General features: G+C 45.2%; 1 protein-coding gene across 4 annotated transcripts in view; it reads right to left on the reverse strand.

The window, feature by feature from the left end:
* The window catches only part of ARB2A (ARB2 cotranscriptional regulator A), a 1,817,924-nt gene that overhangs the window by 1,734,674 nt on the left and 64,371 nt on the right, over positions 1-18,879 (reverse strand). For all 4 annotated transcript variants that reach the window (XM_078675377.1, XM_078675378.1, XM_078675379.1 and 1 more), the window contains one exon: positions 18,181-18,304. In XM_078675377.1, the coding sequence (XP_078531503.1) occupies positions 18,181-18,286 (106 nt within the window). In that variant the 5' untranslated portion in view covers positions 18,287-18,304. The remainder of the gene's footprint in view (positions 1-18,180; positions 18,305-18,879) is intronic.

Genomic DNA, 18,879 nt, shown 5'->3' on the forward strand with positions numbered 1-18,879 from the left:
CCTGGAACAAATCCCGATTGATCAGGGAGAACTATCTTATCCAGTATCAATGTTAACCGAGTAGCTAAGACTTTTGCCAGAATTTTGGTATCGCAATTAATTAGCGATAAGGGTCGGTAGGAATCAGGCTTCTGGGGCCGCTTCCCAGGCTTTAGCAGTGAGGTAATAACCACCTCCCTCATCGAAGAAGGCAGAACTCCAACTTCCAAGGATTCCTCAAATATTTCACGCAATACCGGAGCCATAATATCAACATAGCACTTACAAAATTTGGCTGGCAAACCATCCATTCCCGATGCTTTCCCATTTTGTAAGGACATGATCGCCTCCCGGACCTCGTCCGTCTCTAACGGAGCGCCCAGGAACTGCCTATGCACATCACTCTACCAACAGATTGCCACTTCCCCTAAAAAATCCTTCGGGTCCACTTCGTCATGCCTTTGTGTAGAGTAAAGTGCTGTGTAGTGCGCCGTGAAGGCATCGAATATGCTTTCCGTGTCGTGCCGTTGATGCCCCCTTGCGTTTCTATCTCCAAAACAGTATTGTTAAATCTCGGGCATCTCGGGCCGCTAAGGCTCTCCCCGGACCCTCCCCTTCCCCATATCTATGTGCCACCCAATGTCGCCCTCTAAAATTGGCCTCCCTTGTGGCTTCTTCCTCATACGCAGACAATTTGTCCCTGAACTCGCCCTGTAGTGCCCCGATCTCCCCCCCACCATGCGAGTCTGCAGATTCTTCATATCACGTTCTAAAGTCTGTATTGTACGCTGGATATCCCTCAGGACCCCAAAACTCTTAGAAATACAGTAGCCACGTATGGTAACTTTAAAAGCCTCCCAGATAATTTCAATGCTATCCACAGTCCCCTTATTCCTAACGAAAAAATCCTTTATCTCCTCCTCCAGTTCTATCTTGAATACTAAATCAAGCAATGCCTTCGGTTGTAGCCTCCATGTAGGCCTCGGTCTATTCAACCCAGGTACAGTAAGCGTGAGTTTCACTGGACAATGGTCAGAGTATGTACGAGGAAGGTGCACAGCATGTCGCAGGCCCATAACCAATCCCCGAGACAATAAACAATAATCCAGCCGTGCCCACGATCCAGTGTGTGAAGTAAAATGCGTCCCCTCACCTGCGGTGTAGTCGCCTCCAGCCAACCACCAAGTCCCCCTCCGCCATAAGCTCAACCAACAACTCCCGAGATTTATGGTGATATTGCACTGTACCCTCCGCCCTATCCACTGCAGGAGCCAAACTGACATTAAAATCACCTCCCCATATTACATGCATAGACCCTATGTTTACTATTTTCGCCCAATAGCGTGGCAAAGAATTCAGGGATATCTACGTTGGGAGCATAGCAATTGGCGAACGTCACCGTGTCCTTGCCCAACCGCCCCCAAACAATAACATATCGACCTTGTGGATCAGATATTGAGCCTATTATCTCAATGGGGACACTTTGTTTAATCAAGATAGCAGCCCCTCTGGCGTAGGAGGAGTAAGATGAGAATACACGGACCGATGCCCACCGAGCAGCAAAATTATTCTGTGACGTAGGGTGTAAGTGTGTCTCCTGCAGCATTGCTACCTGAACATGCTGTCTATTTAAGTACGCCAATATCTGCCTACATTTTCGTGCATCATTTAACCCCCTCACATTCCAAGATAGAATATTGAAATCAGAATTGTTACCCTGCCCTTCCATGCTGACCGCCTCCCCCATAGCAACAATACAGCCTCTTGATGTAAAGTGGCAAGTACCGAGTCCAGACATGCAATGCCTCCTCTTCATTACAACCAAACCGAACAACAACAATGATCCCCCCCATTCCCCTCCCTCCCTCCTCACACTGAAGCCTCCCGATCATGCCAGTAACCCCCATCCCCTCCCCCCCCCCCCCAACAACAAAGTAATACATCTTAGAAGGGGTATTCCCATTGGGGGAAAAACCTCCAGGTGGCTCACGTGTTCCCCGCCCCATGGCAGGAGAGCGTCGACATCCATGGCAGCTCCCTTTGGTCAGCGAGGTTGTCCAGCTCAGTTTCTCAATAGATTCCTGCTCATCTATGGTCCCAAACAGTCCTCACAGCAGTCATAATATGGGATATAGAAATACAACATTAGAACACCAATAGTGATATGTGAGCCGTCCCGCTCCACAACGCTGCCAGTGGTGTTTAGATGATATACGTCATTCAACATCCGAGAGGAGTTTCACCGGTATCGTCATGCTCCGTGTTCGCTTCCTTCCGCCGTTTCAATGTCCAAATGAGTCTTCCACATGTTGCGCTTTAGTGTATATCGTGTGCTTCCCTTGGAATGTAACTCGCAGGCGTACAGGGTACAGCAAAGCATACTCCACTTGTGCCTGCCGCAATTTTTGCTTAACCGCAGCGAACTTTCGGCGCTTTTCCTGCACAAGTGGGTAAAGTCCGGGTAGATGGTAAAATTCACCCCATCATAATAGAGTTGACGCTTCTCCCTGGCAACTCTGAGTACTGCATCCCTGTCTCTATAATTAAGGAGGTGGGCTATAATGGGCCTAGGTATGCTACCAGGCAGAGGCCGGGGCCCAAGGGATCTGTGGGCCCGTTCTACAACAAAGTGCGGAGACAAAGTGTCCTTACCAATCACCGCTTCCAGCATCTTCTCCACGTACCCCTCCAGTCTGCCAGTGTTTGTGCTCTCCGGCACACCTAAAATTCGAACATTATTTCTTCGGCTGCGAGCTTCAATGTCTTCGTTCTTTGCATTAATGATTTTCATCAGTTTGTCTATCTGGGACACGGCGGTTTTCAGCTGCGTAGTGACATCTTCCGTATCCGAGATCTGTTGCTCCGCTTCCTTCAATCTCGTATCATGGCCGTCCAACGTGCGAGCAATGGCATCCGTACGTGTTGTAACCATGTCTATATTGTCCGCCATTGTCGCAAACCCTTGGCGCATCTCAGACAGTATGGTTCGCATGTCACTTGACATTTCATCAGCCGGTTCCGTGGATGTTTCTCCTCCACCCTGCGCAAGGTCCGCAGCCGGTGGGCGTCCAGGCTTCTTAGCTTCGAACGTTAACCGTGGCTGTCGGGCATCTGTTCGGCCCATCTTGCAGGAGCAAGCCCGCTACACTCGCCACCAGTCTATTGATAGCAGGTGTCTCGCCGCAACAGCAGGTATCGTCGTCGGCCCACTCCACTAAACGTAAATCCACCTCGTCTCCCTGCCACCGAATCAGGCCACACACCGCCCCTCCAAAGTTGTTTCAGACATCTGCAGTAAAGTGCACCTAAAGAGCGCTTCAGATAGCCTCAAGAATCTCCTTCCTGGTGCAGTCGATGATTGTGGTCAAAGCAAAGTAAGAAAGATCCGTGGCTACCAATAAAGAAGCACACAAGTGCATATAGTGCCACAAGCAGCGACCAGGGTACCCCCTCACCACGTGGATTATGGTACCAGAGGCCTCTGCATACAGGTCCAGCAAAATATAATGAGGCAGGCCGCCAGCTATCAAGCAAGCATTAACAGAGGGGGTGTGAGCCCATATGGAAACCACCACTATCCTACGTGTTGGGCGCCTGTCTGGCCTTGCAGCACACTCTCCTGCTATATCATCAATTGGCCCCAACAAAGTCAAATCTGCAGCCTTGCCAACTAGACATCCCTCATTAGCTCTTATCGGGCTGCCATTTTATGCCCAGGCACCCAGGGGGAATTATCTGCTTCTGCAGGCAATCTGCGGCGTCAGGACTCACCGCCGCGTTTCAGGCAGCCACTAAAGCCTCCGCGGATATCGCCTCACAGCAGCCAGCCTCCAGCGGGCCCCCCGGTGCCCCAGTCCCGGCACCTCTGCTCCGTGTATGGGCGCCGCGCGGCCTCCTCACCTCGTGGCCGCTGCGGCGCTCCCGTATCTGCGCGACCCCAGCGCAGAACCAGGGCAGGTGCGGGGATGACTCGCTCGGATCACAGCGGCTGCCGCGGGTCCGCAATCACCGCACCTCTGCTCACAAGATCGGCACCGCTAGCTGCTCCGTAACTGCCAAAGGCCACTGTGGGGACTCCAATAGAATCAGCGTAGCAGGAATGCAGGATAATTATATAATTACAGAGCCGGACGTCGGGAGCCTCACAGAAGTGATGCCATTCCGAGCGTGCGCCACCTAGCGCCCCCTGCCAAGCCATGTCTTCCTTGGACCGGAAACAAGCATCCTGGGACCAGTTTCGGATTCATAATCCTCATCAGCCTGGCTATCTTGAATCCAGTGGTAGAGTGAGTGAGCAACGGACCCACGTCTGGGCATACCCTGCCAACTTAGGGCGAACAAAGCGATACCAAAGGGGATGGATGGAGCGTTTGAGCAAATTAAACACTCACCCCCAGTCAAATGATCTGAGTTTAATCCATCACCATTCTTTAGCTCACTCCACCACCCCAGTTCAGACATGGCCATATGCAAATCAGTCTGACCCTGTGCCTCATGGGAACAGTCCAGCCCGAACTGCCAAGCCATGTCTTCCTTGGACCGGAAACAAGCATCCTGGGACCGGTTTCGGATTCATAATCCTCAACCGCCAGGCTATCTTGAATCCAGTGGTCGAGTGAGCAAGGGAACCACGTCTGGGCATACCCTGCCAACTTAGGGCGAACAAAGCGATACAAAAGGGGATGATGGACAGAGCGTTTGAGCAAATCAAACACTCACCCCCAGTCAACTGATCTGAGTTTAATCCATCACCATTCTTTAGCTCACTCCACCACCCCAGTTAAGACATGGCCATATGCAAATCAGTCTGACCCTGAGCCTCATGGGAACAGTCCACCCGAACTGCCAAGCCATGTCTTCCTTGGACCGGAAACAAGCTGGGGACTGGGGACACACACACGGGCGATGGCCACATTTTCACTGTGGTTGTCCCTCCTGCCACACAGGAGGTCAAACGACAGGCATTCATACAGGTGGCGGCACAAAATTCATAGTGCCTCCACATCCTGTTCTTGCACACAGGAGTCAACAGACTTGGCGCACATACAGGTGACAGACAGAATGTTATGGTGGCCCCTTCCTGCTTCTCAACTTTGCAGAATCACTGACATAGCAGAATTGGGCAGGCAGTCCTCTGTTCTGCAATGGTGCAAATGAGGAACTCCCCTCACTGAGAGACCCTCAAAAGGATCCTCACTAGGTCGTGCTACGTCCAGGCACTCCCCTCCCCTCCTCACAGGGCCCACTCAGCAGGGAAGCAGACTCCATGCTCTCTCTCCGCAACAGGTATTCTGATTTTGGTACGCATGTGATCCAGACTCATAGCAAGTGGTCTTGAATTTCTGGGTGATGGCCCCCTCACCCAGCAGGGAGACTGGCAAATCTTGGTTCTCAGCCCTGATTTCAGCAGCAGGAGTCTTGGCGATCTTCCTCTCCTGATGAGATGGTGCTGTTAAACCAAGATTGGGACTCATGTTCCCACCTTTATAATCCAAATCCAGACACAAATGTTATTGAGTGTCTGGACTTTGAAATTCAATAGGGGGTGTCAGCTCCACTGAAATACTTTCTCCTCTGTACTTCAGTGGAGCTGACACCCCCTATAAGTCAAAGGAACAGTCTGGGCCAGAATTGGAACCACTCCTACTGTGGCAAAGAATCACACCTGTTTGTTAGCCTCCGCTGAAATATGCCCCATATAAGTTCTAGGGAGAAGAAGAAGAAGGTAAAGGAGAAGGAGAAGAAGAAGAAGAAAAAGGAAAAGGAGGAGGTGGTGGTGGTAGCCACTGGCCTCCATGTTATGTACCACACAGACGACATGCATCCCAAAATGCAAGCATCACGCGCTGTCTGGCACTTCACACAATCAATGCAGGCCACGGATGAGTTCACACACAATCAATGAAGGCCACGGATGAGTTAAGTGCACAGCTACAGAACTTTACACAAGTAGGCTAGCAAGCCCTACCCCAATGACAAAGATAAAAAGGCAAGTTCTCACTCCATTCTACTGAACACAAAATAGGTATGCTGCCATCATCATGCTAGTGTAAAATAACTCCAGATAAGGATAGTAGCTCTCTACCTTCAAGAGGGCAGCACTTGATGCGCGCTTCCCAGTCTAGCCAGGTCACATTACGATGAGACAGGGCTTGGTCAAGGCGCACACACATGATCCCAGTTCGCCCACGACAAAAACTCATCACCGAGAGATCCAGATTTCCATACAGTTGGGGCACTTAGGGCAGGGGTGCTTGTCTGTTATCATGCAGAGGACTTTTTCATCAGCATGTGTTCATCACAAACATCTCTTATGATCGACAGATCAAGAGCTTGAATCCTAGCAAGGTCCTTGAAACGTCAGCTTATTTCCCTCCAGACCTTCAAGTTCGGGAAACTAAATATGATTAACTTCGGTATGAAGTACTTCAAATAAAGCTAGTTATTGTTAGGATGACGAGTTGCCCTCATCTGAAACACTGCTCTATTAATTGTTTCAGAGTGTGAATTTAATTAGAGCTACAGAGAAATGTTTTCATACACAGCCTGCTCCTTCATTACCAGCATTAATAGGGCTTTTATTTTTTTCCTCTCTGAGATGTTAAACAGCCTTCATTGATTAAAAGCTTGAGATTGTTCATTCTTTGATCTATATTGTTAGTGCACTTTGTATAATATTTTTCAAAAGGAGATTTAGAAACAAAAGGGCTTTTGGTGGGTCGCCACCTTTTAATCACACTGGGCACAATAATTCATGAAATGAGCAAGAGATAAAAAGTGTCAGGACTTCTAGGTAACCTGCAGGCAAAATGTAGACTACTGGCACCATTAAGTTCAGATCCATGAAGTTCATATATGGTACAGACAATCAAGGTCAGATGTGAGATCCTTACGTAAGATCTAAATTCCATTTTTTTCTGCGGCAGTGTTGCAAAACAGTTAAGATTGTTTAATGCCAACGGAAATCCATGTGTACAGAAACGCTTGGGATATAGAATTCCAACTCCAGCAAGTTATGCCAAATCACTTTTATTGTACATTTGGCATTTTAGTATTTCCCAGCGCAACAAAATGTTCATAAATACCAATGAATACAAGTAGTCTGGACAAGGACATATACGCCATCTATGCTGTTATCCACCCTATGTTACACTGACTTATTGTATCACATGCTCAGGTCCGATGGTTTAAGAGAGGCCAACAGTAGTGGGAGTTTTGAGTTTCTTACAGAACAAGGCTCTTTTTAACACAGGGGGCGTTTTCCTAACATCTTCAAGTAGGTCAGACAAGAAAACTATTAACCATAGACCATTAGTCTTACGATTGTGGCAGATCTTTAGTGTGTGCAAGCCCAGCAGAACAGAAAAAGATTTGCTTTCTTAACTGTGATTGTGAGCCATTTACTGTTAAAAATACATAAATAAAAATTCACCTAAGAATGCAAGAATTCAACACAATCACTTATGAAGCCTGTAAAAACATCCACAATGTATTCTGGCTGAAAGAACAGAATGAGTTTCCTCTTGAGAGGAAATGATAGGGACAATGGTTGCTGAAACACAGTGGATCTGTTCCGAGTAAGCTCCAGTCGACTCGCCATATATATATATTCACATCATCATACTTTTGCCTAGACATTCCACCACCTCTTGTGGTTCTAACACTTGGGTCCCTTTTGTTCTTTTTATCAAAAAGGAGGGAGGTAAGACAAGTGATCAATTGATCAACAGACACTGTTTACCACTCAGGAGGGTGGAAGGTCCAGTAACAGCTTGTGTCCGTATCTAGTACTGGGCAAGCAAAAGAGGGGTTGCTGAACTGTTCCTGTGGAGAAATAGGGAAGTTTTTAGCTGGCGTGACCAAAGGCGTTCGTGACACACCCCGGGGCATCCATTATGTTGGATGTATTTGCCTCACACACCCAGAAGGGTGTCATGCTTCATCATCGGCGTTTGCTCCTCGTCGGGGAGGCGGTGCAATCCCCGACGGGCGCTTTGGCGGAGATCTTTTTATCCAACAGCCTTATGATGAGGTGGGGGTGTGTGGGCAGGATGGTATTTTAATGTGAAGGGGAGATTAAAATGTAGCAAGGGGTACCGGAATTCACTTTATTCTGGGGGTCCCCTGGCTGCAACTAAAAAGTGGGGCTAGCTCGCTAGGTGTCAACAGATAAATTCAAGTGATCCTAGAGGAGACTAGAAGTGCAGGTGGTCGACATGTTTCTCGCAAGGGGTGTAGTCACCCGCGATTCATCAGGACCTTTACAAAAGGAAAAAGGGGAAAGACCATCAATAACATGCTAGAGTCATGTATGTGGTGTATGTTACCTCTGTGGATTCTCCTATGCCTATACATAGAAAAGGAATAAGGAAACAAAGGTTAAAACGTAATTTCATTGAACCAACATAAGTCACGTAATTGCCAGGGCATAAAAAAGTAGTGGCATGCTGGCGGTGTTGTGAACTATAGTGCACAACCACTGCATACCTGCAAACGTGGAGCGTGCAACGTGCATAGTTGAGTGCACACATACCACTGTATATGTGAGTAGAACTGTGGTGTGAAGGAGTGAAGTTTAAGAACAAGGATTTAAAATGCAGCATACTTGGACAGATGAGTAGCCCATCCACTACCATTTAATGAACAGTTCTGTTGGTGGGGGCACCAAATAAGGCATACTGTGGCTCAGCAACAACCAGACAAACAGGCATCCAACTCACTCACAGTGTGACCATGATAGGCGCTGTAATGTTACAGCACACGTCCCCTTCTTACCTATTGGTTAAGGACTAATTGCCACATGAGGGATCGGCGGGGCGATTTGAGGTGAGTGACATTGCTCCTAGCAGGAGAAGGGACGCTATAGCCTTGACCGACGAACACCCCTGTGTTTGTTTAAGTAACCCTTAAGCGCCACTTATGTACTTCCCTCCAGCTACACTGAATGGGCTCATCCCTGATGTCCGGCCCCGCCGATCCCTCATGTTTAAATCCTTGTTCTTAAACTTCACTCCTTCACACCACAGTTCTACTCACATATACAGTGGTATGTGTGCACTCAACTATGCACGTTGCACGCTCCACGTTTGCAGGTATGCAGTGGTTGTGCACTATAGTTCACAACACCGCCAGCATGCCACTACTTTTTTATGCCCTGGCAATTACGTGACTTATGTTGGTTCAATGAAATTACGTTTTAACCTTTGTTTCCTTATTCCTTTTCTATGTATAGGCATAGGAGAATCCACAGAGGTAACATACACCACATACATGACACTAGCATGTTATTGATGGTCTTTCCCCTTTTTCCTTTTGTAAAGGTCCTGATGAATCGCGGGTGACTACACCCCTTGCGAGAAACATGTCGACCACCTGCACTTCTAGTCTCCTCTAGGATCACTTGAATTTATCTGTTGACACCTAGCGAGCTAGCCCCACTTTTTAGTTGCAGCCAGGGGACCCCCAGAATAAAGTGAATTCCGGTACCCCTTGCTACATTTTAATCTCCCCTTCACATTAAAATACCATCCTGCCCACACACCCCCACCTCATCATAAGGCTGTTGGATAAAAAGATCTCCGCCAAAGCGCCCCTCTTTGAGGTGAGCCCGTCGGGGATTGCACCGCCTCCCCGACGAGGAGCAAACGCCGAAGATGAAGCATGACACCCTTCTGGGTGTGTGAGGCAAATACATCCAACATAATGGATGCCCCGGGGTGTCACACGAACGCCTTTGGTCACGCCAGCTAAAAACTTCCCTTTTGTTCTTGGCAGCTACAGCGGGGTGGGGTGGGGTGGGGTCTCCCAACACCTCAGTGGTGCTCTTGAACTGCCCGACTGGCCTGAGAAGCAGCTGCTGCATGCTATTGGCGGTCCCCCACCTGTGGCCGATGCCTGTGCGAGGCAGCCACAAAAAAGAGAGAAAAGGGAAAGCAGCACTTACCATGCCTGGAGGCCCACCTGGTGAAGAGGACTGCACTGAGATGCCACAGCAACACCAGGACCAATCAGTCCTGAAGTGGAGAAGCAGCCCACTGGTAAGGAGAGAAGTGTGGGTTGTGACTGGGCATATAGGGTCAAAGCATCCAGTCAAAAATGCACAGAAGGGGGCAGGTGCTGTACCCTGAGGGTCTCAGCCATTGAAGAACCAGCCAGTGGCACCAAAGCAAATCCCTCTACATCTCTTGCAGCAGAGCTGAGCAGTGGGGTCGGTCAGGTGCATGCCATTAGATACTTGGCCTGGAGCTAATGAATGCTTGCTGGGGTCTTGTGCAGGCCTGCATAGGACCCAGTCACAGGTTGGCAATAGACTTGCAATGGCATTACCTCACATACCTGTGTGGCCCTGAGGTGTTGCTAACCACACAGACATTGAAGAAATGGCAGTGAACTCACTCAAGACCCTATATGTAACCTCACACCACTTCTTGTCTACAGAATGCCTGAATTTGCACTGGAGGGCTTAAGCTTTGTGGGGCCTTGTCTCATTTTTTGTGCAGGTCACCATAGGTTGCAGATGTCTGGTGGTGCCAAACTGCAGTTGGTACTTCTGGAAGGTTAACAAGTGCTGCTATCAAGGATCAATCTCGCACCAGAGCAAGTAGGATACATGTGTTAAGCCGGCCTAAACTATGAACAAACAAGAGCGTGAGGGCAGCCACACCTGGGGTGAGGAGTTTGGCAACACAGTGTCTTCCACAGAGGTTATTCTATAGGCCATGAAAGATACCCTCATATTGCTGGCAGGCAAGATCGATTAGGTGGGCGTGGTAGTGACACTGATCTATCAAGACCGTTAGAATGCGGTGCTCAGAGTTAGAGAAGCAGAGGACTCCACTCTGAGGAAGAGGACATGGTAAGCAATGTTCCTTCAGGAAAGAGATATAGATGACAAGGAGAGCACTTGACGAAAATGTACATACTAGTGGTATTCAAAAGGACTCCCACCATAAATACGTTATGGAATATTAGCTCAAAACGTTGATGTCATTGCAGAAGCTGTCCCATTGCTTCAGTGGTGAGCGTGAAAGTTGTGCCCTGGCAGCGCAGCGTCTTCCTGGGACCTCTTTTGGCACGGCTTTCACAACAACGTACGCTTGGATCATACATTTCTGTATTACACTAAAATGGTTTAATACTAGCCGAGATCATTTAAGAAGATTACAAACAAATTAAGTGAAATGAAGCTGGAAAATTTACATCTACTCCCTGCTAAGCATAAACGGATATTCAATGCTCTTATATTGTCTAAATATATGTGAAATATTGTGTGACGGAGTACTGATAGTGACTGTGACATTATTAGGTCCTGTGTAGGAGATAGTTAAGGAGGGAGGTGGGGTATGCATGGACTTGCATTCAAGAGTTGATTTTAACTGTTATACCATATGCATAGTTAGCACAGTAAGAGAGATCGACGATGGGGTACAACATGCAGGGTTAGCGGGGCACCAAACACTCAACTGGATAATCACTGCAGTTTTGCTGGGTCACTAAAAATGTACAGGACAGAGCTGGAAGAAAGGCTGGGGTATTAAAGATTCAGTGGGGGAGTAGAGACTCCAAGCACTCAGTGTGTTAGTTTGTACGCATACCTAGGAACTAAACACTCAAACAGATCATATTGTGCAGGGGGTAGAAGGGAAGCAAACACTTAGTGAGACATCGGTTTCAGTTCTATAAGCCACAGTGGTCTAGGACCATCCTGATTTGAAATAAGGCATAACACAATTGAGGAGGGGGCATAGTACCAATCTCTGGCATATATGGTCATCTAGGGTGGCAGTTAAGCCTAGGATTGTGGATTTATGGCCAGGGGTTTATCCAAAGCAATCAGCAGCCCGATAATTAAAGAATGTGGATGGAGCCTTTATATGTGAAAATTTCAGACCACATAACGTAAGAAGGGGGAGAGTCCAGAAGACATCCAGTCCAAAGTAGCCCCCCTGCAGTTATATTTTGTGTAACATTTGTGGGAACAATGGTCTGTCTTAAAGACCCAAAAGCCAGACTGCATTTTGTGCCAGATCATTAAGTTAGCCTGTCTACCTTTGCCCTAGATACCATCTGTCCTTATCTTTTGAAGAACCTGTAAAAGAATCAAATCATCTAGACAATGATCTTGACAAATACTTAAGGCAACATACGTCTGGGACATGTTCCGTTGTATCTATATTTCAAGGTCAAACAGTGAATGCTTAATGCAAACAATTTAGTCTGAATTGATGTACATTTGCCATACTGATATATACCAGTGTGTCTTGAAGTATTATATTGGTTCAAAGCGATTACGTATGGAATTAAGTGCACATTTCCTCAAGTAGAATAAATCAGTGGCCAACACTATAAAAACTCTATGAAGTGGCAAAGCAGTTAGAGAGGTCTTCGCCCTAGATTATCACAAATGGCCCTGCCAGAGACTACCAGATTGCTGTACCGACGCAGCATTAATTCCTATGCTGAGAGCGGATACCAAGCCAATTCCGAGAGGAGCTGAGTCCAGTTGATGTGTGTTTTCTTTTCAAGAAAGCATTTTCTCCCAAGCAAAGTGTGTTAATCACAGCTTCCTTGCTGTGAATAGGTATACAGTGCCCTGAATCTAAAGAAACTCTAAATGCGAGTTAGCTACTCCAAGCTCTCACAGTGTAGAACATAGAAGTAGTCTTTAGGATGTTAGGTTGTAAATGACATTCCAACCATGTAAAAAATGTTAATAATATTCTCACAGTTAGTGACTTGCATTAGTGCTGTATTAATTATCTGCGGTGTGGTTATTAAAAATGTGCTAAGCAACAGGAAGAAGACTGTTGAATTAAACACTTTCAAATATAAAGTATCTTTTTTTAGTCCAGTACTCGTATGTGATATTCCGAAGAACTAAATTGGGTTTAAATGACCAGTTTCCCTGACTCTTTTTTAAGGGACGGTTAGTAGCCTATAAAGCACTTGCGCCACATCCACAATTATGTTCAGCCGGGTTGTGTGGGACTACAACAACTTGGTCTTTCACGCTGAAGCGTTGGTGTGCTGAACCAAGTTTAGGCACTCATGGGTGGGAAAGCCAAACCATGTGAAACTAAGCCAGAGCCTTAGCTTATGCAACCGTGCCAGGATTTCCCTAACCGTTATAAGGATTAAAAAGCGGCTTTCTCTGAAAAATTTCTAGAAAGGACTTATGTAGGTTTGAAAGAAGGCATCATTGATTTTGCTACAACACATGGAGTTTCCACTAAAGGAAAGGATGCACAACCCCTTTTTAATGGCCTTCAAGAAGTTTTTATTCGCACAAAACGTTGAAGGAAAAGAAGCCAGGTCTTTCTGTAAGCAGTAACTACTCTGCGATGTACCTAAAGGTAAGTGAACTGCAAGCCCAATGTAAGGCCTCTTTATAATAGGAGAAATGGGGGCGGGGCTCCTGTAGTAGGCACAACAGGCAAACCCGCTTTCATTAGATGTACGAAACTTTAGAGGAACACTCTTGTGAGAAGTTTATGTGCACACTGGAGGGATTCAGGAGCCAGGATACCAGCCACAAGGATTTTAGGAGGGGTTGGTGAATCTAAACAGAGCATATGAAGAGATCTGGTCTGATTAGCAGCTTCCCAGGTAGTCTGATAACGCATGAAGACCAAAGGGAAAGTATCATTTGTGTATGCCACTCTGGCGCTATCAGTACCATCCTGGACATGGGGTGCATATGTTTAATTAAAACGTTAGGATCAGTGGTGTGAGAGGAAAGAAACCACTTTCAGCAGTTAATACTGATCATGAACTCATTTATTGAGTGTCACCGTTAGCCTGGGGCAGAGCTTCCGACGACTCAACACACAGTGTAAGACAAGCAAATCTTATTAGCAAATATAGTGAAGAACCAGGTTATTCAAGAGTCCTTCGCAATAGGAGATGGCTGATCAGAACAGAAGGGCAAAGGGAGAGAATGATAGGCTTTAGATGCAAGTACAGAGAAAGCACAAACTCGTAATAGAGTGCTGATGATGAAAGAACACTAAGCAAATAAATTATGGTAATTCGAGTCTCGACTAGGAGTGTGTTTTACAAAGATAGAGACTCAACAATCACATGACAAAAAGAGAGGCGTCTACAGAGGGCGGTTTTAGCTAAGGGAGCCCATGTAGTGAGTGAAAATGAAATGCCATAGGAGACAGACCTTGGATGTGTCCCACTGCATCATTCTGGGTATTGTTAAGACACTGAAGTAGGTGTTTAGGAAGTGAGGATATCAAAGAGTTACAGCTGCAAGTCATGATACCACAGTCATATGGACTAAAGATTTACAATGGTAAGCAGGCAAAACAAGGAGGACTATTCTGGCAAAGAGAAAGAAGCAGGCGGAAATTACTTCACAGAGCGTTTTAAGGACTGTGAGCCATTTTCGAGTCTACCACTTTGCAAGTACTGATTGCCAGAAACAGGTGGGGGTGCTAGCTCCAAAGGTCATCAGTCAGGTGACTAGTGGCTTTCGATGCTCTCAAAAACGAGCACAGCAGGTTACTGAAAGGGCACTGCTCTTCACCCTACACCTGTGGTCCCCTCATAGCAAGTTCTGGCCATTTGATGTCGGTTGGGGCAGGAAACTATTTATTGAGAGACCCAAGCGTGAAGTAAGTCGTGCAGAACCTAATCAGCTGGACCCCAATAACGGCTGGATGAAGGAAATCTATCTCAAAGTTCTCCATTCTTGGTAAGAGGCTAAACAGTTTTGCACTATAAGCTAGCACCAATTTTTTTTTGTTTTTTCGGACATGGTTATCAACCTCATCCCACAGGCTTCTTCAGATAGTACACTTTTTTGCTGGCTGTTTGAATCAGGATGATGCCTGTCCTGATCAACTGTAAGGACAAATTTACTGCGGAGTTCCCATAAACTAAGCTGGTACAAAATCTCCATCAATCAGAGCTGTCCTATGTGAAGTCAAAACGTGTCTACCTTAAGTGTTTATAAAGTAGTTCATGATGAAACTGAGCCCTCTTCACGAGGTTCTTCATGTGACACCAAAACAGAAATGACCACAAGCTGCAGTTTTCTGGGAACTAACTGCACAAGCCATCCAATACACTACGGCAAAGGTCTCATGATTAGACAGAGTATTCTGAACAATGAATATGCATGCTGCCAAGGACCCAGCAGAAAGGAAATCTAGCTAGCTAATGGAAGGTGTGCGGTCTGAAAAACTGACATTTTAGTTGGTTTAATACAATCTCTCTCCTCCAAAAGTGGACTTTTGAGTGTCCAGAATTGCTTCTATGTATTTGATGGTTTGCAAAGGAACCAAGGTAGACTTAGGACAGTTGAACTGGAGCCCCAGATCTTGCAAGTGAATGGCTGTTTCAAAATCTTTCTCTGTCTTTGAAAATAAGATTCCATTAGTAGCCAACTGTTAAGGAATGGTTAGATTAATACCCCTTTAGGTCAAAGCCTGCCAGACAGTGCAGTTGTCTGGCAGCAAAGGACTTATTGGGGACATGCTAACAGCTGACCTGGAAAGCAACTACGACCACAGTTTTCCATTGGCTAATCTTTTTGTCATACTTATGTTCTTGCTTTCTATTCAATAGTTCTAGTAGCTTTGACATCTAGTCTTTGCTTCGCCTATTGAGCATAGCCCGTTTACCATCTCTCTGATTGGCTCCACACTTACCCTTCCACAAGTGTCTGCTTTTTAGGAACTTTTCCTTTTTCTAAAAGCACTCAGTGGGAGTGCATGTGCCCTCCCACTTTTCCTAGAACATTTCTTTTCATAACATTATCAATATTTCAATGACCACAACTTTATCCTCCAGGCCGCTCTTACATACAGCTTCATCCTTTGAAGTGCTCTCCCATGCGCTTCAACTCCATATTATGCTCTGTTAGTTTGGTTCCACCTATGGGCAATGTTCTTCGTCTCAGTTAGCTTTCCTCGCCGCGTCCTCCATGTTGCTTTCCCCATGGCACACCCATATTGCTTCCACACACTCTCCTTTTAGCTTTTTCCCACTTGCATTTTTTCCTCCACCCACTCGAGTTACATTTTTCTTTTTGTTGTTTTCCAATCTAACCCAGAGCAGTAAACAAAAAGAAAAAAAACGGTTCCCGTTATTTTGTAGGAGTAAACATGCTTGGTGCGTGCAGTATAAAATGACACTACCGGACACTTTTTCCCCTAGTAATTGGCCATGCAGCATAGCACCCGGGCTGCGGTGAAGAATGGCTAAAACTATGCCCCGATGCAAGACCTACTGGCTATTATATGTGCTGCCTGAACAGGTATGATTTTGAAAGCGGCACGTAATGAAGATTTCAGACGAAATGGAAGAAAATTGTTTTGACAATGGCCCTTGTATGCATGGAATCATAGGTACCTGCAGTGTTTCTTAGTGACTAGAAAGGAAAGGTACTGCACATCAATTATGAATAGTCTCTTTGATGGATTGAGGTGGAGAGAGACATCTAACAAAGAACCAAAATCTAATTTTGGTACTTGAGCCACTTGTTTTGCAGTGTTTAGGTCAAGGCTGGATTGAATCTTCTGCTTTGCACCTTTTGTTTCGAACAGTACCAATAATAAACGCATTTGCCTTTTTGGCAGGAAGAAACTAGCCCCATTGTTTGCCTTTGTAGTAAGATATGGACTTTTTGTGCATGAAATTGGTAGAAACTAATACATTTGGGTGTAATAGTAGGAGGAGTTGGCTTTAACCTCTAGACATAACCGTCATGCACACCACTGGGCCAGCATTTATATATGGACATCTTGTGGCAATCTGATTTGCTTTGAAGTGCTTGCTGGATCCAAACAGAAATCAGGAGAGTAGGAAGAAAAGAGTTATTGCTTACTAATTATCATTATTAAATATTCTAACTAATCTAGTACATCTTGCAGTGTGATCAGCTGGACTATTTCCTCTTCTCCAGTTCAGCAGTCAAAATGGTTCAGATGGATTAAGCATTTTCAACTATGACTTTTGTGTTATCATTCAGAACCATTAGTCACCCTGATTTATTCTGTAATATTATAATCACATGCTTTATTAACTAGATGCTTAAATATGCCCGGAGGTCTGTACCGAGTAGGTGGAACGGAAGAGGGAATGACTTGATGAGAGTGTGACTACAGGCCACCCTGTAACCCCAGAGGCACCATGATGCATAATTGCAGAATACTTTAAATTATAAAACAATGACACCTAAAGGGTGGTAACTGTATATACTTTTTCATTTTTCTTTGCATGCAAATGGTATGCGCCCAGTGTGAACGGACAGGAGTGGCATCAGGGAACTATTTTTCCCACGGTCCCGAAGAAGATCCAATTAGGGGCACAGCTCGAAACATGTTGACCATTTAGGAGTAAAGATTCATTAGCAATCTTGTATCCTAAAATAGAAAACCCTATCTTTTTTAACCATACCGACTTGAGGTTGTAATAAATTAAGAAATACCTACTAGCCAGGTATTTTTAGACACACACCATAAACCCCCAACTCCACTTTCCTTCCTAGAACAACAACTTTTTCATCGCATTTTAGCAAAATAAAGTGCTCCAGCGTAAATCGTTGCACGCCTTGTTCTACAGTGGGACGGAATGGACCAGATGATGAAGCATGCCACCAAGGGGTAATCCCTGGTGGATGAGGGTTTCATAAGAAAAACGTTTGTTTTTCTTCCATGGAGAGTAGTTTGTACAAAACTAATCTGGGTATATATAAATATGATCCTGACCACTTATGGCCACCATATGGACTATTGTGCTGCTGCATAATATTGCTATCTCACCACACTGGATTATGTTGCCAAAAAAAAAAAAGTTAAAACAGTGTCGATTGTCTCTACTCATCCTGCTCTGAAACTTGTTACGGTGTCTATTTTATAATGCTATTTTTGGAACAGCTGAAAACAATTATCAACAAGTAGAAAAAGTGTGGACAGAAAAATATTAAGAGGCAAAAGTAATCTTTTCAGAAAGAAAAAGCACAAGCGGCAGGAGCAGAAGTCTAATGCCATATTCTGAGTCAGTTGAGAGATGAATCTGAAAGAACTGTGCTGGTGTAGAGCTTTATGAAATGGTGGTCATAACGAGGCAGCTTCTAATTCCCCCTACAGCCTCTACCTCCAAGGTTTTGTTTACATTTTTTTTATTTTTTATTTTAACATTTCAACATCGTTAGACAAAAGATAACCAAATAAAACATCATACTACTACCTTTAAGAGCAGTGGTCTTCTCTTTTTCTTCCGGACCGACTGGCTCTGGTTGTGCCATATTAACCCAACGCGTCAAAACAATAGCAGTGAAAAAGGAGATGGACATCAATCTTCCCAGGATTGCCTACAGCCAAAAACCCAAGTAGTTTAGTATAATACAACATTGTCATTTTTTCATTTCGTTTTACAGTATTTCAGTACAAGTAATTTTAGTGAAGAACGAAAAAATTCCCCAGCAATTATAAAGGAAAGTTTATATTCTATTAAGAATAGGGAGACGAGGATAAGTTTGTTCTTTCTTCTTTATTTAGGACCAGAAGCCATTTTAAACATTTATTCAAACATTACAAAACTACATTTCCCATGAAACATTGGGAAAGAATCAGAAGAAATATTTAATCCAATTAGGGGGGAGCATATCCTTGAAGAATTCCCCTCTTTCTTCCTGGAAACACAGCCCAGAAGATCTAACTTTATGCCTGCTTGGAAGAATCTGTCCCTGAAAGAAAGTTACACTTATGTAATTTCTTTGTTTCGGAAGGGACAACAACAAATTGTAGATGGTCACGGTCAAGGGAACTTTATTCGGTTGTTTAAAATAACAACCATAAAAGCATTACACACTATACACATATTAATTCATAATTATAAAAAAAAAACAGTTAAAATGACATAACAAAGAAACACCGGAGGACGACG

This window comes from Lissotriton helveticus, chromosome 2_1, assembly GCF_964261635.1.
Source record: "Lissotriton helveticus chromosome 2_1, aLisHel1.1, whole genome shotgun sequence".
Classification (NCBI taxonomy): Eukaryota; Metazoa; Chordata; class Amphibia; order Caudata; family Salamandridae; genus Lissotriton; species Lissotriton helveticus.